This window comes from Gorilla gorilla, chromosome 7 (genome assembly GCF_029281585.2).
Source record: "Gorilla gorilla gorilla isolate KB3781 chromosome 7, NHGRI_mGorGor1-v2.1_pri, whole genome shotgun sequence".
NCBI classification, from domain to species: Eukaryota; Metazoa; Chordata; class Mammalia; order Primates; family Hominidae; genus Gorilla; species Gorilla gorilla.
The window spans coordinates 26,766,604-26,792,375 of NC_073231.2; the positions used below are offsets into that span (position 1 = coordinate 26,766,604).

The following is a 25,772-nucleotide window of genomic DNA, read 5'->3' on the forward strand; positions in this document are numbered from 1 at the left end:
CCCAGCCTGTGCTATGTTGATGCCCAGGCCAAATCTTTCTCATGACCTTTCTTCATGCAGGTGCTGCCCGCAGATGAGATCCCTAAGCCCATCAAGCCCCCGACCTACCAGGTGCTGGAGTATGGAGAGGCTGTGGCCCAGTACACCTTCAAGGGGGACCTGGAAGTGGAGCTGTCCTTCCGCAAGGTGGGCCAGGCAGGAGATGGAGGGGTGGGTGGGGGCAGGTGAAGATGTAGGTAAATATGTGCACTAAAAACACTTTTTTTTTTGAGACAGAGTCTCACTCTATCGCCAGGCTGTAGCGCAGTGGTGCCATCTCGGCTCACTGCAACCTCCGCCTCCCGGGTTCAAGCAATTCTCCCGCCTCAGCTTCCCGAGTAGCTGGGACTACAGACACGCGCCACAACACCCAGCTAATTTTTGTATTTTTAGTAGAGACGGGGTTTCACGATGTTGGCCAGGATGGTCTCAGTCTCTTGACCTCATAATCCACCCGCCTCAGCCTCCTAAAGTGTTGGGATTACAGGCGTGAGCCACCGTGCCTGGCCTAAAAACACTTCTTTAAAAAAGAGTCCGATGTACCTAGCTTCACCCAGGATTTCAAAGTTTTCCCCAGTCTCTTTCATTATGCTTCCTTTAGTGTAGTGTTTTTTTTTTGCTTGTTTTTGAGACAGCATCTCACTATGTTGCCCGGGCTGACCTTGAACTCCTGGGCTCAAGCGATCCCCCGTCCCTGCCCCAGCCTCCTAAGAAATTTTGGTCCATTTTTAAAATATGATCATAAACTTCTAGAGTTACATATATATTTTTTCAACTGCAGGTTGCAGGGGATCATACTCAGCATTTTTAAAGGTATAGACAGAAATGTTAGCATGCATTGCGAGCAGAAAGCACTTTATCATACCGTAGGCAGTTCTGTGTACGCACATATATATGTATTCTGGCCTGTTATTAAAACATTTTTAACTGTAGATTGTGGTGAAACAAGTTTGAAAAATGCTATTCTAGAAAGCAGGGAACTGGTCTGCCTTTGGTTGATTTTGGGAGCAGTGATCATGCTCCCAAAATAAGCGAAAGACGGACCATAGTGAATGCCTCCCAGAAGAGCTGGCCCCAGGGACAGAGGGGGAAGAAGGTGGCTGGATGGAGACAGATGGGGGCAGGAGAGGACAGGGGAAGGCAAGGGCTGGAGGCCACCCTCCCAGGGGGTCGTTCTACCTAATGTCAGCCAGCCTGTGGCCTTCAGGACTCCCTGCCTGTCCTGGGGAGTGTGTTTTTGACACACTCATGACAAGGTCCCCCAGCGTGAGGCAGGAACAGGACCCAGGCAGGGCAGTAGTGGTAGCACCTGTCCAGTGTGTCTAAGGAGTGGGCTGTTGATCTCGTTCACACCTCATAGTGACAGTATGGTTATTTTCACTTAACATAGGAGAAAACAAGGCTCAGAGAGACAGAGCAGGCTGCCTGAGGCCACACAGCTTGGCCTGGTGGAGCTGGGTTTGGATCTGTATTATTAGCCACGGGCTCACCTGTGATCGGAGCTCTGGGGAGGGACCTTGCTATGAACGCCGAAGGCGGATGCACACCCGTTGAGCTTCCCAAGAGGCAGGACCCAGTCTCAGCCTCAGCCTTGCCTGGGCAGCCTGGGCTTGGCTCCTGGCTCCTGCTCTTACCGTGTGACTCGGGTAAACTGCTGGGCCCCTGCGATTCCTACCCCTCGTGTGTCCAAGGTGTTAGGGTTGAATGAGACAGCCCAGATAAGGCACCCGTGGGTCCATGGCACCAGGAAGGCCCCACAGACACTGACTTTTCCCCCCTCAGGGAGGGCACATCTGCCTGATCCGCAAGGTGAACGAGAACTGGTACGAGGGACGCATCACGGGCACGGGGCGCCAAGGCATATTCCCTGCCAGCTACGTGCAGGTGTCTCGTGAACCCCGGCTCCGGCTCTGTGACGACGGCCCCCAGCTCCCCACGTCTCCCTGCCTGACCGCTGCCGCACACTTAGCCCGTCACCCCAGCTCCCACTCAGCCCCGCGCAGCCCAGCTGACCCCACCGACTGGGGGGGACAGACCTCCCCCCGTCGCACTGGCTTCTCCTTCCCCACCCAGGAGCCTAGACCCCAGACCCAGGTGAGGTAGCCTGCCTCCACCAGAGAGTCGACCTCCTCCTCACCCCTCATCCCCCACCCCCGTGACTTGTCCACACTTGGGACTCCTTCCCAGACAGCCCTGGGACAGAGGAGTGGGGTGACAGGGCAGAAGCTAGTATGGCAGCCCCACCCTGGCCTGGGGGACCTCAATCTACCGAGCTCTAGCCCAGGGAGCTCTAGATGGAATCCCAAAGCCGGCCCAGGCTCCTGACCCTGGGTGTTCTTGGTTCATCCATGCTGGCGTCCAGAAACCCAGGCACTCACCTTACTTGGGCCTCAGTTTTCTGGCCCTTGTGAAATGAAATAGTCACAGCAGGTGTCCCTGTGCCCTGGGGGTTTGGAGGCTAAGATGAAGCCGTTTGTAAGGTGCGCTGGCAGGTGGACTGGGAACGCCCATTTTGGGCCTCCTCCCTCAGGCTTACATGTACCCATCGTCTTCCTCCCTCTGACATCCCTTTCTTCCTGTCAACTCCCAGAATCTTGGCACCCCTGGTCCAGCTCTGTCCCACTCTCGAGGTCCCAGCCATCCCCTGGACCTGGGGACCTCCTCTCCTAACACCTCTCAGATACACTGGACCCCGTGAGTACCATCTGAGGGCTCTTGATCAGACGTGGGGGGTCACTGGCAGGCATTGCCCCATATTCCACCCTCCCCCAAGTCCCCACCTGTGGATTTGGGAAACTTCTACGAGGTAGCCCTTGTCCTCGAAGAGCTTATGGTGATTTGGGGCAGGGAGGAGGCGCTGGTCTGTGATGTTCCCAATCCCTCCTGGCAGCTATGTGGCCTTGTGGCCTTGGTCTCCTCATTGGGTTTCTAGCCCTGAGGTCGGTGCATGTATAATTGAAGTGTGGAACTGGTGGAATGGACAGGAAGGCACCAGGTGCTCAGAGGAGGTGAGGGTTCAGTGCTTAGGGCCCAGAGGGCAGGAGGCAGGCCTGGGAAAGACTGCAGTGAGCACAGGCAGAGTTTCTCTGAGGAGCTGGGTCAGGGGCTAGTGAGAGCATGAAGGGACCCTAGGGCATTCACAGGAAGCGGCAACACTTGGGTTAGAGCCTCTGGGCCCATTCTCTGGTTGCCATGATACGCTTCTCGCAGGTACCGGGCGATGTACCAGTACAGGCCCCAGAACGAAGACGAGCTGGAGCTGCGTGAGGGGGACAGGGTGGACGTCATGCAGCAGTGTGACGATGGCTGGTTTGTGGGTATGTGGGCAGGCCGGGAGGGGGCATCTCAGGGCCCCAGGGGATGTGGGTGGGGTGCTGCTCCTTCCAGTGCTGCTTCAGCAAAGATTCATGGCCGACCACCCCCCGACTCAGCTTCCGACTGGGCTACTGGGGGGGTCTGGCACCCGATGCTTCCCCAAAGCCAGCACTTCTGTTGGCTGCCTTCCTTCATGAAGAGGCCAAGGCCCAGGAGGAAACTGGCACCAGTCCAGGGTCACTGATGGAGTCAGTGGGGACCCAGGCCAGGATTCCCAACCTCCAGAGCTCTGCCTCTTCCTCCTGCACACCCCTGCCTCGAGCAGCCCTGGGGGAGAGCTCCTGGTGGAAAGGACCAGGGCTCACACTTGACCTAGCTGGCTCCTCCAGCCTGGGAGGAAGAGGGAATGGAGAAAGGTCCCAGCCCCTCAGGGCTGGCCCAAGGGCAGCTCTGACCAAGGACAAATGCAGGAAGCCTCAGGTTGGCCTCAGCCTGAATCAAGGTGACCAACCCACCAGGCTTCACATGGCCTCTTTCCCCAGAGTGGGCGGGCCCTGTGCAGGTCTCATCTTCAAAGGATGGGCCGTCCCCAGAGAGAAGAGAGTGGCCAGAAGCCCCCTGCCCCGCCCCAAGCAGGCTTTGAAGCCTGAGGAGTTGGGGGGCTGCTTGGGCAGCCCCTTGACCTGGCAGCCCACCCTTCCTGATCTGATCCCAGTACAGCTGCCAGCCAGCTGTACTGACCCACCCAGGACCATTAAGCACTAGCCTGTGAATGGCTCCTACCTTCTAGTGGGGGAGGGAGGGAGGCGGTGCTTGGAGATGCATTCAAATTTACTGGATACACTTTTGCTTTGGAATTTTTTTACAACTACTGATAAAGTTTTGCAAACCTATGCAGACAAGAAGAAAAAGTACCACTTTTGTATTAGGAGCCACAAGCGCTTTGAGAGGAATGGGCGAGACCTGTGCCCTTTCCGGTATGGCAGCCACCGGCTGCATTCAGCTGTTGAAATGTAGCTCAAATGAAATAAATTAAAAATCCAGTTCCTCAGTTGCACAGGCACATCTCAAGTGCCCAACAGCCACATGTGGCAAGCGGTGACCATTTTAGTTAGTGCAGGTCAGGGAAGGCTTCCTGGAGGAAATGAGGGAGCTGGGCCTGGAAGGGCAGGGGAAGGATTTGGGGAGGCCAAGAGGAAAGGGAGGTACTCGGGGCAGAGGACGAGGGTGGGGGTGGGACGAGCACGGGCTGCCCCCAAGGAAGTCAGGGTGCCAGCCTGGAAGGGGAGGCCCAGGATCATCCATCCATTCACCCAAGGTCAGGAGTGACGTTCATTTCAGTTTATATTCCAATCTTTCTATATATAGGAATATAATAATATTTATTACATTTCTGTATTTCTATATTTCTCCATTCCCTCTTCCTCCCAGGCTGGAGGAACCAGCTGGGGGATGTGGGGATACACAGGGGTGAGCCCTGGTCCTTTCCACCAGGCGCTCTCCCCAAGGGCTGCTCCAGAGGCAGGGGTGTGCAGGGAAAAGGGGCAGGGCTCTGAAGGTCGGCAACCCTGGCCTGGGTCCCCAGTGACTCCATCAGTGACCCTGGGCTGGTGCCAGTTTCCTCCAGGGCGTCGTTCTCTTCAGGGCACGAAGGAAAGCAGCCAACGGAAGTGCTGGCTTTGGGGAAGCATCGGGTGCCAGGCCCCCCAGATGCTTTGCCCGCTGGGGTTCCCCCTCCTCCTCTTCAAGAGACGAGTTTCTGTGGCGCTGAAAGGCCTGGATCGGAGTCCCAAGCTTACTCCTAAGCGTCGGGGTGCTCTCGGGCAATGCATTCAGCCTTCCCATAGGCCTTCCCACCCATCTCTAAGTGAGGGTGCCCTATTAGACCAGGGACGTTTCTCCCGATTTCAGTTCTGTGATTCCTCCTCCTGTGTCCCCACTTTGCGGAGGAGGGGGGGAGTGACTCTGTGCTGTGTACAGTGTGATGCACATTTGTTGATTGCTCAGATTCTTTGGTGGTTGAGTGTGGGAAGTGTAGCTTTGCCCTTCTAAGCTTCTGCCGCTAGGGGGCAGGAAGGAGGAGAGCAAATCCAATTCCCTCCTGGGCTCCCCTACAGAACTCCCCTACAGTTCTGGGCACTGCCGGCAGGGGGCAGGCCCTCACCCCTGCATCCCTCTTAAAGAAGGGAGTGGGGAAAGCTCTTCCTGCCTTTCCTCTTTCAGGTGTCTCCCGGAGGACCCAGAAATTCGGAACGTTCCCTGGAAATTACGTTGCCCCGGTGTGAGTGGTCTCCATGGCAACTTGGAGCCAGCCAGGATGGGGTGGGGAGCGGTGGCACTCGTGGGAGGGAGAGGACCCCCGCCCACATCCTCCTTCCCCAGGACCTGAGCTCCCAGCATCTGCAGACGACCCCCGCAGCCTTTCCCTCGGACCCCCCTCGAAGCCCCCTGGACTGATTCCCACCCACGACTCACAGGCATTCCTCCCACAGCCCTTTCATTTCCTCCCCACCCCACTCCCCAAATACAGAGGTCTGCTTTGAAGTGGAGACCATTTCCAGGCCTTATTGAGACCAGACCCCAAGTCCCCCACCCCCATCCTGCTCCAGCGTTTCCTCTAACAGGGACCAGCTCTCCGCTTTGCCCCCACGGGGTTCCTCTAACCAGAACCAGCTTCCTAGCCTCGTAGAGACCAAAGGCCGCCCCCGCCTGCTGGGGTTCCTCCCACCACCCCAGCTTGCTGGCTGCCCTCTTTGCCTTCTGGCCTCCAGCTGGGCTTGGGGGGGCGGAGCAAGGTGGGGGACAGACGCAGCACCTTCTTAGCGATCTAGGCCTGGCAAGAGCTCTGGCCCCAAGGCCTCCTCTTCCCAGGGGCTGCCAAGTCCTGGCCCTGGCCCTGGCATATCACCCCACACTGTGGGGCCAGGCACCACTAGCCTGGCTCAAATGTTCCCCAGGGAGACTGCTGTGTGCTGCCCGCCTGCCTGCTGGCTCTCCCCCAGCCCCACGTCCCCTCTGGAAGAGAATGTAAAATAAACCTGGACACAAGGGACCTTGTCTCTGTGGCCTTTTCCTTGGGGTAGGGGATGCCTCCTCCTGTCTAGGAGATGGGAATTCCTTCTGTGGAGGGCTGTGCTGGGAGACAGGTGGGACAGGTGTGTAAGAGGAGGATGGAAAAACACCATTATTACCTCCAAAGATCTCTGCCCTTGGGTGTCAGGCAGGCTGGAGCAGCCCCCACAATTGGGCAGCTGTGTGGCAAGAAGTGCTGGGAGAATGAACAGTGCCAGGCCCTGGTAGCAGGGAGACACCAGAGATGGGGGACTGAATGTGGCCTTGTTTGCAGACTGTTTTGATTCTGGAGCTGCCACCGTGGGGTTGCTGGGCTAGATGACATTTCTAACTATTCTGCTGTTTTCCTTCTGTGTGCTCTGTTTCCACACCGAAGCCCTTGTGTGTGTGTGTGTGTGTGTGTGTGTTTATTCTCCTCTTTGGGCTCAGGCTTTTGAGCAATCCTTTGCGGGAAGCTGGGAGTGGTCAGGCACAGCCAGCCAAAACTCCTCTTGAACAAGGGTGTTTTTTTTGTTTGTTTGTTTGTTTTTTGTTGTTTTTTTTCTGTGTGAGATGGGGTCTCATTCTTTCGCCCAGGCTGGAGTGCAGTGGCCCGATCTCGGCTCACTGCAGTCTCTGCCTCCCGGCTTCAAGCAATTTTCCCACCTCAGCCTCCTGAGTAGCTGGGATTACAGGGTTGCGGCACCATGCCCAGCTAATTTTTGTATTTTTAGTAGAGATGGGGTTTCACCATGTTGGCCAGGCTGGTCTCGAACTCCTGACCTCAGGTGATCCACCCACCTCGGCCTCCCAAACTGCTGGGATAGCAAGCGTGAGCCACCGCGCCCAACCTTGAACAAGGTTTTATAGTCCTGGAGCTTGCAGGTCCCTGTGGGGTGGCAGTGGTGGCACAGTCCAGGCATGGCCACTCTGCCAAGAAAGGAAGCTCCATTTCTCGGCTGCTGCTGAGAGGTGAGCAGGGCACCAGGGCCTCTCCGTGTGTTACCTAACGTGAGCCTCACGATGGCAGGTCATGATTCCATTTTACAGGGGGAGAGACCCAGCCTCTGAGAAATTAAGTTGTCTAGCTCACATCATTATTAAATGCTGAAGTCAGGTCCACCTCACTTCCTGAAATCTACCAAATGCCCAGGCAGCCCTCGTCCAGGCCCTTGGAGAAGGAAGGTCATGTGTGAGGTCAGGGACTTCTCTAGGGCGGCCCAGGTTGGGCCGCTTTTATGTTCTTCCTGGCAATCCTGTCTTCTAGGCCTGTCACCTAAGACAGGTGTGAAGAGGTGGTGGCTGGAGTGAAAGGTGGTGGTGCCCAGTTCTGTCAGGACAGAGGGGAGGGGCTCGTGGTTGACAGGGCAGTGGCCTAGCCCTGGCTGGTTTCTTGAACCTGGGTGCGGCCTGACCCAGCAGGGGTTCAACAGCAGCTGGAAGAACGAGTCCTCCATCCACCTCCATCCTCACCCTGGTTTGGTTCTAAATGGGCAGGTCCAGCCCATCCTGGCCTGGAAACAACCATTCCTCAGAACCCACTGGCCTGGTTGCCATTCCCCCATCCCAGCTCTTTTTTCATGAACTCCCTGATTCCCTGATAAAACATATCAGGGTTGAGGCCTCCTCTCCCTGGGACAGAGACCAACTCCACGCCCTCTCTTTGATGGAGCGCTGGCACTTCCCGCAGCTAACAAACCCTCCGACCCTGGGCTGCCTGCACCACGGTCCTGCCTGAAAGATGCTTCTGTGCCTCGACCTGGCCTGAGTGGGGAGGTGAAGGGAGGATCAGAGGCTGCTGGAGATGGCTCACCCATGAGAGAGGGGAGGGCAGTGACGTGGCTTACCTAGGGCCACAGAGAGGCTATGAGCAGGACATGTCCCCTTCTATGCCACAGAGGTGTGCCCTGCCTGGGTTCGCTGACTTGTCTTTGTGGTGGGTTTTGTGAATTCACAACCCACCCATCAGAAAGCCCTGCCAGATGAACCTGGGGCTATTTGTAGAGTCTGTCCAAGGCATGCAGGAGGGGCTCTCTGAGGAAATGATGGGCTTGTGTTTGATTCACTCTCCATTCCCAGAGGCAAGCACGGTGCCTGGCACTCAGTATTCACTGAATGAATGTTATTGGAATGATTGTGTGGAAGAATTGAATGGATGAACTTCCCTTCCTTTGGGTCCCTTCCCAGAAGTCCCCACCCCATTTGAGGCAGGGACTCTGTTTGACACCTCTGTGCCATCCTTGGCTTTTGCCCTGTGGCCAAGCAATTTTTACAACAAGAGGGTAAGCAGCACATTATCCCCATTTTCCACATGGGGAAACTGAGGCCCGGAGGAGCTGAGGAGGTTGCTGAAGGTCACACAGCCGGTGAGACGCAGCTGTGCACTTGGGGCTAGGTCTGTGCGCCCCCGGGGCTGTGCTCACCCTGCCTGTAGTTGCCTCTCCCCTCAAGGGGCTTCCAGTCTAGTCAGGGAGGCAGAGCAGGTGCATCAGGCCAGGTGGTCATGCCGGGAGGCCGGAGACCAGCCAGTGGGAGAGGAGTTTACACACACCCAGGACAGGCTGTGGGAGGAGGGGGGCCGGAGTGTGAACGCAAGGAGGCTGAGACGCGGGCACAGGCAGGTGAGGGGCGTGGGGAGGGCACTCTTCACAGAGTGAGCGTGGAGGGAATGAGTCACACCTGAGGCAGGCGAGGCACAGCTGCGCCCACAGGTGTGATCCCCTGAAAACACAGCAGCCTGGCAGCCAGAGGCCAAGTGGAGACCCAACGAGAGGCGGCTCTATGGCCTTGAGGTCCCCGGAGAGAGGGTTGCCAGGTACGGCTTCTCCTCCCTGAGCTGGCACCCGGGTCCCCTCCTTGGCTGCCCTCTCCTCATCCTTACAGCCTGGGCTTCAGGTGCTTGAAAGAGGACAAGGGAGGGGGCAGGAAGGGGGGTGAAGACCTGCAGAGAGGGTGAGGTGAGGGCCCACGGGAACGGGAAGGTACCAGCCCAGGGGTGGGGGTGCCCAGTGAACCCCCAGCCAGGAGGCTCTCTCCATCTCCTAGAGCCCCTGCGGGTCCCCCTTTGCGGGCATTCCAGGCAGAGAAGTTCTGCGCTGCCGAGAAGCCAGCGTTCAGGAAGGGAGTTGGCGGGGAGGAGGGTGGCCTTGGTTTGGGATTTGTGGGTGTCAAGGCCGCATCTGCGCCAGCCTCCCAGCCTGGAGTGGGTGGAGGAGCCAGGCGGAACGCAGACACACCCAGGCAGCCCACCGTGCCCAGGACCTGGGGATGCGGGGCGGGAGAGCGCGGCCGGCGTGGGAGAGCTTTATGGGGCTGCCCCCTCGGTCGTCTGCGAAGTGGGGCGCGGGGCAGTCCCTGGACCGGCTCTGCTGTGCTCCGGGCGGTCGGGGGCTTGCGGGCGCTCCGGGGAGGATGCGGGCACCACCGGCTGGACGGCCGCAGCCTGCAGGGGGCCCTGGGGACAGCCTGCCTCATCCCCCCGGCGGGCTCGGGCCAGGTGGCAGCGCCTGGGCTCGCCGCGCGGAGGCGGCGGCTTCTCGGGCTAGGGGCGGCGGCAGGGGCGGCCCCGGGATCACATGGGTGGAGGCAGGTCCGGGAGCCCCGGGCGGGCTCTCCCCAGAGTCGGGTAGACGGCAGCGGGAGCGGTGGCGTCTCCTCGCCTTCCCTCCCTCCCGGGCCTGGGCGCCCAGCCGGACAGGTGAGCGGCAGCCAGGTGAGCGCGTCCACCTGCGCCTCTCCGCGCGGCCCGCCCTCCCCGGCGCCGGGCTCCTCTCCGCGCCCCTGTCGGCTCGGAACCCTGGCCTCGTCCGCGGCCCAGCTCCCCGGAGCCTCGCATCAGCGGGGGCGCCCCCGCGAGCTGCGCTCTCCCCGGCCGGAGCGCTCCTCCTCCAGCCCCCAGCCCGCAGGGTACTTTGCCCTCGGAGCGAAGGAGGCTCCAGAACTGGTAGAGCCGGGCCATCGGGCTGGGCACCTCCCCGCGGCGCCCGCAGCGCGGAGTCCACTGACCGGCTCAAAGGTCTGGGAATCTCGGGGCGGCCGGGAGCCGGCCTCGGGGACTGGGATGGGGGCGGTGCTGGGAACAGAGGCTAGGCCTGGGCCCAAGGGGAAGGCAGCCGGGGATGGAGCGAACAGACCGCTGGTGCTCTTGATAGATTCTCGCAGCACTTGCGTCCCCGGGGCAGCCCCAGGATGGGTGCTGGGCAGGGTGGTGCCCAGCCTGGCACCGCGGCTTCCTGCCTGGGTTGGCTCCTGGCTCCAGAGCTAGAGGCTCAGGAAATCCCACAGGGGTCTGTCTGCAAGGGCACTTCCTTGCCCAGCGGAGGGGCTGTGGATGGGAGACCTGTCACCCCGGCTGTCTGTCGGGCAGCATCAGGAATCTGGGGGTGGGTGTGCCCAGCTTCACAGATGAACCCTGGCCTCCTTGCCCTGGCAGCCGGCCCCTGGAGGAGGTGGGGAGCCCGGTCTTGCCCGTGTGATCCACTTTGCCAAGAACGAGGTGGGCAGCTAGGAGGCCCATGTGAAGACTCGGCCTCACCCCACCAGTCCTTCACCTGGCCAGTAACTTACACAGTCTGTACTGGTGCCAGCCTGTTCCTTGACCTGTCACTCCTGCTTTCTGAGCCCTGCTCTCCCTAGGCCACTCACCAGCCCTCCCCCAGAGTGGAGAGGAAGTACCGTGTGCTGTGGGTTTTGGGGACAGGAAGCAAGCGCTAGTGGGACTGAGCCCTGATGGTGGAGGAGGGGAGACCGAGGGGGTGCTGGCATCCCCTCCACTTGCCAGCCCCTGCCCCCCATGTTCCAGCAAGCCCCCTGCCTGGCAGCCTGGGCAGCCCCCTCCTGGGAGTCGCTCCCTGGGCTGAAGACTAAGGAAGGGAGAACTCAGAAGCATGGCTTCCCAGGGTGGGGGGAAGTGAAACCGGGCTGAGGGAGGGAGTTAGCCACTTCCTCTACCCACCCCAAAGCCCCTGAGTAGCTGCTCCGGGAGCTGTGGTGCCCTCTCCTTCTCCCTTTGGCTCCTCTCCTGCTGCCTTACAGTGCCCCCAGAGCCCGGTAGGGGATGGACTTCACCTCCTGGTCCTCTCTTCCTCAGGTATGGCGCTGACGGTGGATGTGGCCGGGCCAGCGCCCTGGGGCTTCCGTATCACAGGGGGCAGGGATTTCCACACGCCCATCATGGTGACTAAGGTAAGGATGGTGGCTCAAAGAGATGAGAAGTTCCTGCCAGAAGCGAGGTCGGCCCTGTTCACCCCACTCAGCACAGATGGCTTGCTTTTTCTGTTCTGGAGCCAGGGATCTGCTGCTGCCTGGCGTGCTGGCTGAAAGGGAGCCATGGCCCTTTGCTACCGGGATGTGGTGGCCACTTCAGGAACAGACCTTGGGAGTGAAAGGGAGCTGGGCCCAGGACAGGGCCGGCTCTTGCCTCCCCAGTTGCTATCCCCACACTTGCAGGCAGCCATTTTGGGTGATTACTAGAACAAGAGCCCCGGAGTTCTTGGTAGTCTCCTCTTGACCTGGGCCCGGGCTGGGAACGTTCACAGGAGGGCTGTGCAGGCAGCCACCTGCAAGGTGTGATTTGCACGGGCAAGGCTCTCTATCCAAAAGTATTTCCAAGCACAGTTCCTGAAATTCTGCCACTGCACATTCTTTGGGAGGCCCATTAGAATGCCAGTGTGGGGTGGGGGCTGCCACCTGCGCTCCTGGAGGGGACGGCTGATCAGCTGGGTGTCATGAGCAGGCAGAGGGACATGCAGGAGGGTGCAGGCCGGCCTGGGTCAAGCCAGCCTCTGTGTTTCTTGGGTAGCAGAGTGGGAAGTCCCTTCTCCAGCTGGGCCACGGTCTGAGCATGCCAGCTCCTCATCCCTACAGGTAGCCGAGCGGGGCAAAGCCAAGGACGCTGACCTCCGGCCTGGAGACATAATCGTGGCCATCAACGGGGAAAGCGCGGAGGGCATGCTGCATGCCGAGGCCCAGAGCAAGATCCGCCAGAGCCCCTCGCCCCTGCGGCTGCAGCTGGACCGGTAGGGCCTCCCGCTCTGCAGAGCCTGTGGCATTCCCCCTCCCCCGCCACCCCACGCATTGAGCAGCCCTTGCTCCTGCCCGTGGGCTAGAGCTCAGCCCTAAAGCGGCCTTCTTGGGCCCTCTCCACACCTTGGTGAGAAGGTCCTGGGCTCTGCTTCCTGCAGCAGGGTGGGCTGAGGGGTGTTCCCATGCCTGGTTGGGTAAAGGTGGGCGCCGGGCTGGGCGTGCAGTCACAGGCTGGGCAGGGCGAGCTGGCACCAGCCACCTTGAAGCCCGGGTTTGACTGGTTCCCAAGAGTGTGCAGGGCACAGGGCGTGGGCATGAAGTGGGTTGAAGAGGGGAAACTTCTGGGAAAGGTATGCCCGAGGCTGCATCCCCAGGACTCCTGCTTCCAACAGGGCATGGCCTTTGTTTTGTTCCCAGCTGGAAGTGAGGATTTGGGGAGCTCATTCCTCATAGAGCCTGTCTGTTCCTCCCCATCACTGAAGGCAGATGCCCGATCCTGGGTTACTCCTAGGGTTTTGAGCCTATAAGCCAAGGTGGGGCCAGGGTGGGGCCTGGAGGCCAAGCTATAGGGGGAACAGGTGGCTCCCTGGGGCGGGGCATTGCAGTGAGTCACAGATCGGGAATGCCAGGAGATCCCCGAGCCAGGAGAGCCCTCTGCACGGACCTGGAACCTGAGTCAGACACCTCTTGCATCCTGGCCACCCCCACATTGTCCTGCTCTGTTCAGCCCTACCAAGCCCCTCCTTCTCCAACTGCCCTGCCCTGTGGTGTGGCAGAAGCCGGCTCCCTTCATGTCATTCAGGTCCCTGGGTGTTTGCAGGAGCGGGACCCCAAGAAGGAGGGTAGAGAGCACCTCATGGCATCTGGGAATGGGGCAGAAAGCTACAGGAGGCTGAGGGTCTGGCGGCGGAAGGGCAGGAGCTTCGGACTGTCTCTTCCTCTGGGGTTCTCTGGAGGGACCAGGGCTCGGGGGAGGTAGGCCTGGGCTGTAAGTCAGGCCTCTGGTTCTGCACCAGGCAAGCCCAGACTCCAGTCTCTTAATTTTTTTTTTTTTTTTTTTTGAGACAGAGTCTCGCTCTGTTGCCAGGCTGGAGTGCAGTAGCGTGATCTCGGCTCACTGCCACCTCCGCCTCCCGGGTTCAAGAGAGTCTCCCGCCTCAGCCTCCTGAGTACCTGGGACTACAGGCGTGTGCCACCACGCCCAGCTAATTTTTATATTTTTAGTAGAGATGGGGTTTCACCACGTTGGCCAGGATGGTCTCGATCTCCTGACCTCGTGATCCACTTGCCTCGGCGTCCCAAAGTGCTGGGATTACAGATATTACACCACGCCCGTCCCAGTCTCCTTACTTTTGCTGATGCGATGCCCCCCCCCAACCCCCATCTCCCGCCTCCTACCCTCCCAGGTGACCTCTCTGGTATTCAGAAGCCCTGGGGCAGGAAGCCAGAGCCTGAGCTCTCCTCACCCTGATCCCATGGCTCTCCCAGGAAGCGGAGGGTCCTGTTGCCCTACATCTCTAGAAGCAGCCTCACGGCCAGGAATGCGTGGCAAGATGGGACGAGGCAGGCTGTCCCTCAGCCCAGACTTCAGTTACCTCCCATTCAGGGCTCCAGCTGGGTTCCACTTTGGAAGAGGGTACCCAGGGAGCTGGGAGGGGGTGCCCCTCTCGCTGGTGGGGAGCTGGGCCTACTTGTCTGGAAGGAGGCAGGCGGGTCTCGCCTTTTGTTTAACTGGGGAGACCCCTGAGAAAGGGATCAGGAGTGACGCGCTCAAAGGCACCCTGGCCTCCAGTGGGCAGGGTGCGCAGCTGGCCCAGTCACCATGGGCTCTAGAACTTGAGGCAGCTCACTTTCCCTCTCTGGGCTTCGGTTTCTCCATGGGTTAAAATATAAAGGATTATTTCTATGAAATCAGTAATCAGGCCGGGCGCAGTGGCTCACACCTGTAATTTCAGCATTTTGGGAGGCTGAGTCGGGCAGATCACCTGAGGTCAGGAGTTCAAGACCAGCCTGGCCAATATGGCGAAACCCCATCTCTACTAAAAATACAAAAATTAGCCGGGCATGCTAGCGGGCACCTGTAATCCCAGCTACCTGGGGGGCTGAGGCAGGGAGAATTGCTTGAACCCAGGAGGTGGAGGTTGCAGTGAGCCGAGATTGCACCACTGCACTCCAGCCTGGGTGACGGAGCGAGACTCCATCTCAAAAAACAAAAAAATCAGTAATCTTCCCCCAAATCAATCTACAAACCCGAGGCTGAGTGACATCAGTGACAAAGTCCAGGCAAAATAGAAAAAAAAAAAAAAAGGCAGGATAATGTGAGGACTGTCTAATAAAACTGAATGTTTGAACTTTCTGATGAAGTTATGTACGTTCTACTTTTTAGAACCAAACTATCCTTTCTTTTTTCGGGGTGGGTTTTGCTGTTGTTACTGTTGTTTGAGATGGATTCTCACTCTGTCGCCCAGCCTGGAGTGCAGTGGTACAATTTTGGCTCACTGTAACCTCTGCCTCCCTGGGTCAAGCAATTCTCCTGCCTCAGCCTCCCAAGTAGCTGGTGTTACAGGCATGCGTCACTATGGCCTGGCTAAATTTTTTTTTTTTTTTTTTTTTTAAATTAGAGATGGGGTTTCACCTTGTTGATGACCAGGCTGGTCTGGAACTCCTGACTTCAAGAGATTCACCCTCCTTGGCCTCCCAAAGTGCTGGGATTACAGGCGTGAGCCACCGTGCCTGGCCTTGGTGTTTTTTTGAGACAGAGTCTCGCTGTGTCGCCCAGGCTGGAAGGCAGTGGCGCAATCACGGCTCACTACAACCTCCATCTCCTGGGCTCAAGTGATCCTCCCACCTCAACCTCCCAAGTAGCTGGGACTACAGGCATGCACCACCACGTGCAGCTACTTAAAAAAAAAATTTTAGTAGTCACGAGGTCTTCCTATGTTGCCCAGGCTGGTCTTGAACTCTTGGGCTCAAGTGATCCTCCTGCCTTGGCTTCCCAAAGCGTTGGGATGATAGGCGTGGGCCAATGTGCCTGGCCAACTGTCCTTTCTTTTAAGGAACCATGGTTGTCGTTGATGATAGTTGTTTGTCTTGAGTTTGACAAAGTTAAAAGTTGACAACCGGATGTCCAAATTTTCTGTAGCTTTTACTGGTGTTGAGAACTAGATCTGGGAGCAGTTTTGGCCTCTTTTGGGGGTTGCGGGGTGCAGGGCCCCTGTGACATTCCCTCCCTCTGTTGCCTCCTCAGGTCTCAGGCTACGTCTCCAGGGCAGACCAATGGGGACAGCTCCTTGGAAGTGCTGGCGACTCGCTTCCAGGTAAGCTGGTGCCCTCCCCTGACAGCCTCAGCACCCTGATCACTGGTGCATGAAAGTGAGGCCTGAGGGCAGGGCAGCCTTTGTGGGGCAGCCCTGCCTTTCCTGACACGGCCACTCTCTCCACAGGGCTCCGTGAGGACATACACTGAGAGTCAGTCCTCTCTAAGGTCCTCCTACTCTAGCCCAACCTCCCTTAGCCCGAGGGCCTGCAGCCCCTTCTCACCACCACCCTCCAGCAGCCCCCTCACTGGAGAGGCGGCCATCAGCCGCAGGTGAGCGTGCCTGTGAGTGGGTACCCTGGTCGCCTGCGCTGCCAGCTCCAGGCTGGCTCCTCTGAGTCTCAGGAGCTCTGCTTGGGAGCCCGGGGCAGCATCCTCCCTGGGCAGGCTGGGGGTGGCCCCGGCACACACTATCCCTTTCCCACTTTCAGCTTCCAGAGTCTGGCATGTTCCCCGGGGCTCCCCGCTGCTGACCGCCTGTCCTACTCAGGCCGCCCTGGAAGCCGACAGGTGAGGCTCCCTGGGGGAGGACAGGCTGGAGGAACAGAAGCACCTCCCGTTCCTGTGGGTTGCCAGTGCCCCGGGACTGCAGGCGGCCAGGACCACCTGGGCAGCCAGGGCCTCCTTCTCCTGGCCACAGACATGCTCTGCTCCTGAGCCAGGGAGGCCGTGCTTCTGGTCGTGGGCCACCTGTGCTGTGCCCAAGACCTGCCCAGCAGTGCCCAGTAGCCCATCCATCTCCTGCACCCCTCCCCTCATCCCCCTCCCCTCATCCTCCTCCCCTCCCATCCTGCTGACTTCCTCCCTGCCCAGTATGTTTCTCTTGGGCTGCGGCTGAAATAGTTTCGCTGCTGTTGTTGGGATGATTCCCTTTCGTCTCTGGCTGCATCTCTCGAACACATTCCTCCCCATTCCAAGACCCGGGCCTGCCCGACTCCCACCCACACCCTCCCTTCCTCCTCTGACTCAGCCCAGAGATGCCCCAGTGGGACTGCGGTTCTGCCTTGAGCGCTCTTGGCTTATTCTGTCTCCTCCTCCCCCTACCCCCCAAGCTCCCCTGGACTCTCTTTCAGCCAGGTCCCAGTGGCCCCTGGTGACAGCCTAACCCCCTTCCTGGGTGGTATTTCTCCTCTTCAACGGTGGGGGATGGTGAGGGAGTGAGGCAGCCAACAGCCCTGGGCTGCAGCTGCTGGGGACGGCGTGGGGGGCACGTCCAGCCTTTGGGGTGATGGGGATATGGCCCAGCTGCTGAGTCCTACCTTTGGGTTGATTCTGCATTCCAGAAAGCAGAGCCTTTGGGGGTGGCCAGGGAGGGCACTAGAACCCGGAGGCTCTGGAGGAGGAAGGAGCAGGATCTTTCTGGGGGCCTTCTGAACAGGGGCTCCCTAGTGACCCACTGCGTGCCCACCCAGAGGCCAGCCTGGCATTGTGGCCATAGAGATATATTCCATGGGTCCCCTTGTTAAGGAATTGAAGATGTAGTTGTAGAGATAAGGCAAACTTGCAAAACAATTTTGGAGCAATTAGGCACTAAGCAGTGTGGTATTAATTACAAAAGCAGGAGGCGTTCTGGGAGGGGAGGGGGGAAGGAAGGCTGTGTGAGGAGTATTGCTGGACATTAGAGGTGGTGGTGAGAGGGTTTAGGGAAGGATGAGCAGGAGGCCCAACATGCTGGGAGATGGAGAAACACTGGTCCAGGTGACGGCTGATGTATTGGGGCTGGGGGATTTTTTAGGGGGAAGCTTTGTTCTGAGATAAGCCAGGAATGAGCTTGTTTCAAGAGGGCTGGTCAGTGTCAGTCCTGGCTCTGTTCCGCGACGCCTCTGGTGGGCTGTGGTCTCAGCAGGACCCACGTGCTCAAGGGCAAGCCTTCCTGAGCTTCCCCGTCGTGTTGCCCCCAGTCCAGGAAAATGAAGGGTGTGGGAGGTACAGAGGCATGGCTCCCAAACCAGCGGCAACACCTGAGAACTTGTTGGAAATGCAACTTCCCAGGCTCCAGCCTACACCCGCTGAGTTGGGCATGGGGCTTGCGGGTCACGAGCCCAGAGCTGGGTGTGAGGAGACCCGCTTGGGTCGGTCCCACCTCTGCCTGACGACTTGGACCAGCCCCCCTTCCTCTCCCCGGGCCTCAGGTCGGACTAGACGCTCTGAGTTTCCTTCTCTGACCTTGATGACTCTGCTCATTCCTTCGGCAAATATTTGTCGAGCAGCTGCTTCATGTCAGACACTCAACTGGGCTCTGGGGATGCAGTCGTGGAAAAACAGAGTGACACCTCTGACCCTATGGAGCTGACGTTCTAGTCTACAAATGAGGCTGTGGTCCCACGGGTGCAGAAGTCTCAGGGTCCCACAGCTGCCTTTTGAGAATCACTGTGTAGCTGGGTGCTGTGACACGTGCCTGGAGTCCCAGCTACTCCGGAGGCTGGGGCGGGAGGATTGCTTGAGCCCAGGAGTCCAGACCAGTCTGGGCAACATAGTGAAACCCCCATCTCTTTAAAAAAATCGCTTACACTTGAGAGTCTTAAAGGCTCTAAGAAGTCCCATGAGAAAGAAACCCACTTAATTTTTCTTTATATCCTAAACTTGATGAACAGCAGAATTTCTCCTGAATTTCTACCCCTGACCCCCTGCCCTGCCCCGCCCCCAGGAACATCCTTGCGTTCCCCAGCACACATTTCGAGAGGTGTTGGCTACAGACAAGCTCATGATGGGCAGGTGAAGGGGGAGCAGCTTTCCTGGATTTGGAGATAAAAGGTCTTCTGTGAAGGCAAGGGTCCCTAACCCCTAACCGCCTGGGAGGAAGGGAAGGAGAGAAAGGCATTGTCTCTCCCAGTCGGGGAGCTGGTCTCCTTTTCTGGGCTGGGCAGTCTGGTGGGAGTGTGTGAGAGGAATGCTGTGAGCTGCAGAGGCAGGGGTGCTGTGTCCTTGTGGCCTCCTGACATGGCCAAGGCTGCAGAGAGCTGGAGGCTCAGGATGCCCTTATAATGCCTCTGGAAATTACAGGTTCCCCCTACTGGTAGGCACATGCCTTGGTGAGCAGAGGCCAAGTGAAAAAAGCCCCTCTCCCTCTGGTTGGGAATGAGGACTTGCCTCATGAAGGGATCCCGGGCCGGTGCCCTAGGCCGGGCTCATGGTGGTCTGTCTGGAGATGTGATGTGGCTCTTGAATTCCTGCGGAAATTATCTCTAGGTCCTTCAGGTGACCGCGCAGCCCCAGGCAGTTGCCCTGAAGCCCAGGTGTGGAGTCCCAGCCCTGCCTCTGATGCTTCAGGTGGCTTGGACCAGCCACTTTGCCCTTCTGACCTGCAGTCTCCTTACCTATAGAACGTTTTACTGGAGAACGCTGAGAGCAGAGGGATGCGAGGCGAACTGCTGGTAGCAGCCTGGTGGGGTGAGGGTCTAGGGCTGTTTTCTTAAGATCCAGAAGTTTTTGCTTTAGCTTAAGGATTTGTGCAATTTTCCCTCTGGCTTCATAATTCATCCATGACTTTGAATTTTAAAATGGAGAGAAGTTGGCTTCCCAGGAAATGGTGCCCCTGGCCCTGGGCATCGGCCCACCTGGCTGTCTCCAAGGCTCTCCTTCCCAGTGGCTGGTGCGGGCTCCGGGAGCTCAGTTGAGTCCCATTGGGGTGGCAATGGAAAGGGAGCAGGGGAGTGGGGAGTACGGAGATGCAGGCTGGAAATTCGCCTCCAGGAACAACTGTGAGGTTGAAGGCGAGATTTCCATGTTGGGAGCAAATTTAAGAGCCCCAGATGGACACGGCACACCTGGAGATAGGCACTGCTGCCTGAGTGTGGCCCAGGGAGGGCTCGGCTCCCCAAAGCTCCACGGGGCAGGCCCAGACCTCCCAGCAGAGTAGGGACAGGCTGGTCAGCCCAGACTCCAGCCTCTGAGGAGAGGAACCAGCTCTCCTTGGGAAGAGGGCCTCTGCCCTGGCCGGCCCTGACTCCCAGGGGACTTCGACCCCTTGCTTCATCCCTTTATGTTTCCATCTCCTCAGTGCAAAAGGGCAGCGTGCTTCCTCTCTGCTGGTTCCGTGGGATCGGAGCCAGGCCCCAGTGTGCAATGTCTTTGCACACAGATAATAGCGTGCGTGACAGAGGACTCTGTGCTTAGCTGTCACCTGCTGCCTTCCTGCTGCCCGGTCCCCGGCAGAACCCGCATGCCTCCCTCCCGCTCTGGACCCTGGCAGTCTCTGCGCCCTGGCTCCGAGGGAAGGGGCAGGGGGGCCCGCTGGTCGGCGAGGGCTGGGAGCCCCCGACACCTTGGCTCCAAGGGAAGGGGCAGGGGTCCGCTGGTCGGCGAGGGCCGGGGGCCCCCTGGTGTCGGGCCTGGGAACAGCCGGGCTAGGCCCTCCTGGGTGTGTTGGCCCAAGGCTCTGGCCCTGACTCCTCCCCGGCTGCCTCCTCCCCACAGGCCGGCCTCGGCCGCGCTGGCGACTCGGCGGTGCTGGTGCTGCCGCCTTCCCCGGGCCCTCGTTCCTCCAGGCCCAGGTACCAGCAGGCCCCGGAGGGTCGGGTGGGGTCTTGGAAGGCTGGGAGGGGCAGGAGGGAGACGGGCTTCCCCGAGAGGGATGGGGTCCCCCAAGCCCGGTTTGCTCCTCCACCTCCCAGATTCCTCCCCCTCCCCCACGCTCTTCTCCTGCCCCCCACCCCCTTGCTTGCCTAAGCTCCGGCACGGGACGCTCATTCCTGGCTGCCTCCCACCCTACAGCATGGACTCAGAAGGGGGAAGCCTCCTCCTGGACGAGGACTCGGAAGTCTTCAAGATGCTGCAGGAAAATCGCGAGGGACGGGCGGCCCCCCGACAGTCCAGTTCCTTTCGGCTCTTGCAGGAAGCCTTGGAGGCTGAGGAGAGAGGTGAGGGTCTGGGGGGCTGGGGAGGGGAAGGAGGTTCCCTTCCGTACCCCGGGCCCTGACTGGATGGGTCAGTGAACCAGTGTTCTTAAGTGCCTGTGAGGTGCTCACCCCAGGACTAGGCACGGAGCCGAGCAGAGCGCGAAGCCCCAGCCCCTGCCCACAAGGAGCTGACGGTCTAGGAGGGTCCGGGAGGGTCACCAGCGTGCTCCCACAGAGCAGTGGGCAGTAGCCGGCTGGGATGGGAAAGTGTCATTCGAGTGATAAAAGCGGTGGCAGGGCTTGGGGCTGGGCCTCCAGGGAGGGCTTCTTGGAGGAAGAGGGATTTGACTTGGCCTCTTGGCTTTAGAAAAAACATCAAGACTTAAACAGCATTAAGAGGGTGGCAGGAAGCACTGTGGAAGGTGGAGGCTGGCGGCCAGAGGGCTTTGGGGTGTGGGAGTGAGAGAATGGGGGCCTGATAGCATGGAAGGGCGCCAGTGGAGGCCAAGCCCCTGCAGTGAGGGCCCTCGGGAAGGGAACCAGGCTGAGGAGTGCCCTAACCCAGGAAAGCCATTAAATACCGATGCCAGGCGAGCAAGACATATGGAGGCTTGCCAGAGTTCCGTTATTCATGTGACAGACACTGACTGTGCCCATCTGAGGGACCAGATGTGTGCAGAGTTTGGGGATAGGTGGCCATGACCCCACTCCTGCCCTTGGGGAGCTCCGTTCACTGGGGCAGATGGGCCTGGCCAGCTCCCATGGAGGCGAGCGCTGCTGTGGGAGTTCCTACTCCCACAGCCCCTGCCCTTAAGGTGCTCAGCACCAGTGCCCTTTAGAACAGTGGGGAGAAGGGGAGGGACATGACAAGACAGGTAGGAGAGTGACCAGAAAGGCTTCATAATTCATCTATGACTATGAATTTTAAAATGGAGAGAAGTTGGTTTCCCAGGAAATGGTGCCCCTGGCCCTGGGCACTGGCCCGCCTGGCTGTCTCCAAGGCTCTCCTTCCAAGTGGCTGGTGTGGGCTCCTGGACCTCAGTTGAGTCCCATTGGGGTGGCAATGGAAAGGGAGCAGGGGAGTGGGGAGTACGGAGATGCAGGCTGGAAACTGGCCTCCAGGAACAACTGTGAGGTTGAAGGTGAGATTTCCATTTTGGGAGCACATGTAAGAGGCCATATGGACAGGGCACACCTGGAGATTGGCAGGTGGCTGGTTCTAACGCTGATGTTTAGCTCCAAGGGGCATTTGCAGAGGCGTAGGGGGTGGGGTGAGAAGGTTTGGAGCAAATCTTGTCTGTTTTGACCCTGAGGCCTCAGAAGGTCCCAGGAGGCAGCACAGGGAGAGGGCAGTGACTTTGCCAAGGAGGCCTCAGCGTCCTTAGCTGCAGACAGGGGCGACAGCTGCCCCGTAGCCCTGGGCTTCATCTTCATGTGGCTTGAGAGCTCAGATGTGACAATGCATGGAAAAGCACTTTGAAAGCCACACCGAGGCATTGCGCTCCTGTTGCCATCTCCAGTTGTTATCTAACCACACTGTTATTACCGGGTCATTAGAGAGGGAGCACCTGCTTCACCTGACACGTCACACACTGAGCACAGATGGCCCCAGGTGGCCTTGGATGGGCAAACTAGGCCTTGTACCTGCCTTCTTCATGCCCTTGCCCAGCCTCAGCCATGGATCTGGCAAGATCACCTTCCTCCTTACCTGGTGCCACCGTCAGCGTGACTTTAGGGGTTCTCTTATAAGGGTGCTTTCCAAGACCCCCTCCTCAGAGCGTCTTTGGGAGGATGCTGTGGTTGGTGGGCTCTCACCACATGTCTGTCTGCCCTGCCCCCAGGTGGCACGCCAGCCTTCTTGCCCAGCTCACTGAGCCCCCAGTCCTCCCTGCCTGCCTCCAGGGCCCTGGCCACCCCTCCCAAGCTCCACACTTGTGAGAAGTGCAGTACCAGCATCGCGTGAGTGTGGAGGGGGGTGGGGGACCTGAGCCTTCACAGGGGAGTGGGGAGGGGGACAGGGCACTAGATGCTTTCAGGAAGGGCTGGGCCCATCAGGGGCTAGCACTGGGTACCCAGTCGGGGACTCTAGGGGAAGCAGTGTTGCACAGCTTTGGGGGCATTAGTTACAGGCTTCTTAGGAGCCTAGGCTAGCTGCTTCCGGCTGCATCTCCTCTACCTCTCCTCCTTTTCCCATCCCTTTTGATTTCTCTTTGATAATTTCAAAGCCTCTGGAGATCTGCCCAGAGGTACAGCACATCCTCCTGGAAAATCTTGCTCTTTCCCCTTCCTCGCCCTTTGGAGCAGGCTGCATTTTTCCCTATGTGGGCTCATTTTTCTTATTTTTCTTTTCTTTCTTTCTTTTCTTTTCTTTTCTTTCTTTTTTTTTTTTTTTTTGAGACGGAGTCTCATTCTGTTGCCCAGGCAGGAGTGCAGTGGTGCAATTTCAGCTCACTGCAAGCTCTGCCTCCCAGGTTCACGCTATTCTCGTGTCTCAGCCTCCCGAGTAGCTGGGGCTACAGGCGCCCGCCACCACTCCCAGCTAATTTTTGTATTTTTAGTAGAGACGCGTATTCCCCATGTTGGCCAGGCTGGTCTCAAACTCTTGACCTTAGGTGATCCGCCTGCCTCGGCCTCCCAAAGTGCTGGGATTACAGCGTGAGCCACCGTGCCCAGCCGAGGTGGGCTCATTTTTCTCATTAAGTGGCATTTATAATGCAACCACATTCTCTGGAAGGTTGCTGAAACACCCCCTCAGGTAAAGTTCTGAAGTGTGTAGTGTGGGAGGGGCTGGTGATTGACTTTAGGCAAATCCCTTAACCTCTCTGGGCTTTAGTGTTTTCATCTGCAGAGTGGGAGAATATCTAGTCCCCCTGCTGTGCAGAGATAGGGAATGTGTGTTGAAAAAGCATGTTTTCCATCCTGGTTCTCAAAGGTGTGTGTGTCGGGTCCCTTGGAGGGTATGTTAAATGCCGATGGCTGGGCCCCAGCCCAGAGCCTCCTCTCCAGGAGGCCAACAGGCCTGAGAATGTGCATTTCTCACGAATTCCCCAGTGATGCAGATGCTGCTGGCTGTGGGACCCAGGACCACACTGAGAATCACTGCTCTGTTAAAAATCCAGGCAATGTGGGACGGACTTACAGTCTTTGTGTGAGAGGAACAACTTTAAAAAAAATTTTTAATATTTTTAATAGAGTTTCACTCTGTTGCTCAGGCAGGGGCGCAGTAGTGCTGTCATGGCTTACTGCAGTCCCGAACTCCTGGGTTCAAGTGATCCTCCCATCTCAGCCTCCTGAGTAGCTGGGACTACAGGCGTGTGCCACCATACCTGGCTAATTTTTAAATTTTTTGTAGAGATGGGGTCTTGCTATGTTGCCCAGTTTGGTTTCAAGCTCCTGGCCTTAAGTGATCTGTCCACCTGGGATCCTAGGCATGGATTACAGGTGTGAGCTACTGTGCCTGGCTGACTTATTTATTTTTATTATTTTTAATTAGGGGTCCCAGCAGTGGCAGCGGTGGTGGGGGTTTGTGTGTGTTAGGGGGTTTGTCAAAGTGAGATTCCTGTGTGCAGCTTCAAGAATCAAGTCTCGGGCCGGGTGCAGTGGCTCAGGCCTGTAATCCCAGCACTCTGGGAAGCCAAGGAGGGTGGATTACCTGAGGTCGGGAGGGCAAGACCGTCCTGGCTAACACGGTAAAACCCGTCTCTACTAAAAATACAAAAACTTAGCCAGGTGTGGTGGCACATGCTTGTAATCCCAGCTACTCAGGAGGCTGGTGCAGGAGTATCGCTTGAACCCGGGAGGTAGAGGTTGCTGTGAGTTGAGATCACACCATTGTATTCCAGCCTGGGCAACAAGAGCGAAACTCCATCTCAAAAAAAAAAAAAAAAGTCTAGTCTCTGAGAAGGCTTTGGGCTCCACCCAGGTCCTGATGCTACAGTGGGGACCAGGCCCCCTGGGCATGGTGGCCTCCTGCTTGGTGCTGTGGCTCTGAGCTAAAGCCTCTCCCTCCCCTGCAGGAACCAGGCTGTGCGCATCCAGGAGGGCCGGTACCGCCACCCCGGCTGCTACACCTGTGCCGACTGTGGGCTGAACCTGAAGATGCGCGGGCACTTCTGGGTGGGTGACGAGCTGTACTGTGAGAAGCATGCCCGCCAGCGCTACTCCGCACCTGCCACCCTCAGCTCTCGGGCCTGAGCCCGCCATGCCCTCAGCCTGCCTCACTCCTGGGCCAGGGTCATGCCTATATAAGTTGGCATGGCAGGGACAATGGTGGGCAGTTGCTCTTACATGAGCTAAGTTTGGAGACCTGAGGCCCTTTTGTCCTCGCTGGGTGGGCCAAGGTCTGGGACCTGTCTTGGACTGTGGGAGACTCACCCTCACCTTGCCAGGCCTCTCCCCTGCAGGACTGGCATTGCACTAGTCTGAGGTGGCCACTGCCTTTGATCAACCTTTGTGTGCCAGGGTCTAAGTAGGGTCGAACACAGAAGTGGGAAGGAGAGGGGTGGGCCAGGGGCTAATGGTGTCACTGTGTAAAGTTTTTGACATACTAGCTCTATAAATATATGAATATGGACAAAATAAAGTAGACGTCCCTTCCTTCTTTTTCCTACCGCCAGCCCTGGGTATGACCTGCTCCCACCACTGGATGGAGGGTCTTTATTTATGCGACATACATTTCTTCTTCTTTTTCCTCCCTTAAATCCCACCCCTGCCAGTTGCCTGCACCTGACATTTCCCATGGAAGGGCCTTGCCTCTTTTAGGTTGGGAGTCATGTCATTCCTTAACCTTTTTGTAAAGATGCCCGTTTTACAGGAGGACGCTTGTGCTATGGAGGGAATGAGATTGTCACTGGAAGCTTTGGAGGGGATGGTGGAGGGCGCCAAGCGGAGGGACAGGAGGAAGACCAGGAGACCCATCCAGCCAAGCTGGTGAGACAACCTCTGACCCTGAGGACCGGCCGCCTACCAAGGGTTGGGCCCCCAGGGCCAGGTTGATCTACCGACACCTTCCACTTCTTTCCTGGGAGACTCTGCTGGCTTCATTGGTGATTGATTTGGAGGGGGGCAAAGGGGCAGGGTGGCTCAGGCTTTAGGCCCAGGTACTGGGGAGGCCTGAGGAGCCCTTGAGCTCAGGAGGCCGAGGCTGCCTTAAGCTGTGATCATGCCACTGCATTCCAGCCTGGGAGAGA

General features: G+C 58.2%; 2 protein-coding genes across 14 annotated transcripts in view; both read left to right on the forward strand.

The window, feature by feature from the left end:
- SORBS3 (sorbin and SH3 domain containing 3) overlaps window positions 1–6,406 on the forward strand; it is a 31,537-nt gene extending 25,131 nt beyond the window's left edge. For 7 of the 8 annotated variants that reach the window (XM_019032414.4, XM_063709127.1, XM_019032416.4 and 4 more), the window contains 5 exons: window positions 61–186; window positions 1,822–2,133; window positions 2,630–2,733; window positions 3,250–3,356; window positions 5,578–6,406. In XM_019032414.4, the coding sequence (XP_018887959.3) occupies window positions 61–186; window positions 1,822–2,133; window positions 2,630–2,733; window positions 3,250–3,356; window positions 5,578–5,639 (711 nt within the window). In that variant the 3' untranslated portion in view covers window positions 5,640–6,406. The remainder of the gene's footprint in view (window positions 1–60; window positions 187–1,821; window positions 2,134–2,629; window positions 2,734–3,249; window positions 3,357–5,577) is intronic. The other variant, XM_055348914.2, reaches the window with a different exon arrangement.
- A 2,798-nt stretch (window positions 6,407–9,204) lies between these two features.
- Window positions 9,205–25,165, forward strand: PDLIM2 (PDZ and LIM domain 2). 6 transcript variants are annotated; one of them, XM_055348916.2, is made up of 10 exons: window positions 9,205–9,220; window positions 11,495–11,589; window positions 12,271–12,422; window positions 15,677–15,746; window positions 15,873–16,018; window positions 16,177–16,255; window positions 20,162–20,238; window positions 20,459–20,604; window positions 22,425–22,542; window positions 24,600–25,165. In XM_055348916.2, the coding sequence occupies exons 2-10, from the start codon at window positions 11,497–11,499 to the stop codon at window positions 24,775–24,777; spliced, it is 1,059 nt and encodes a 352-aa protein (XP_055204891.2). In that variant the 5' UTR covers window positions 9,205–9,220; window positions 11,495–11,496; the 3' UTR covers window positions 24,778–25,165. The 6 variants fall into 6 exon arrangements, with proteins under 6 accessions (XP_055204891.2, XP_055204890.2, XP_030869931.2 ...); XM_031014071.3 differs by lacking the exon at window positions 9,205–9,220 and adding an exon at window positions 9,633–10,420; XM_031014073.3 differs by lacking the exon at window positions 9,205–9,220 and adding an exon at window positions 9,658–10,117.
- The last annotated feature ends 607 nt before the right edge of the window (window positions 25,166–25,772 follow it).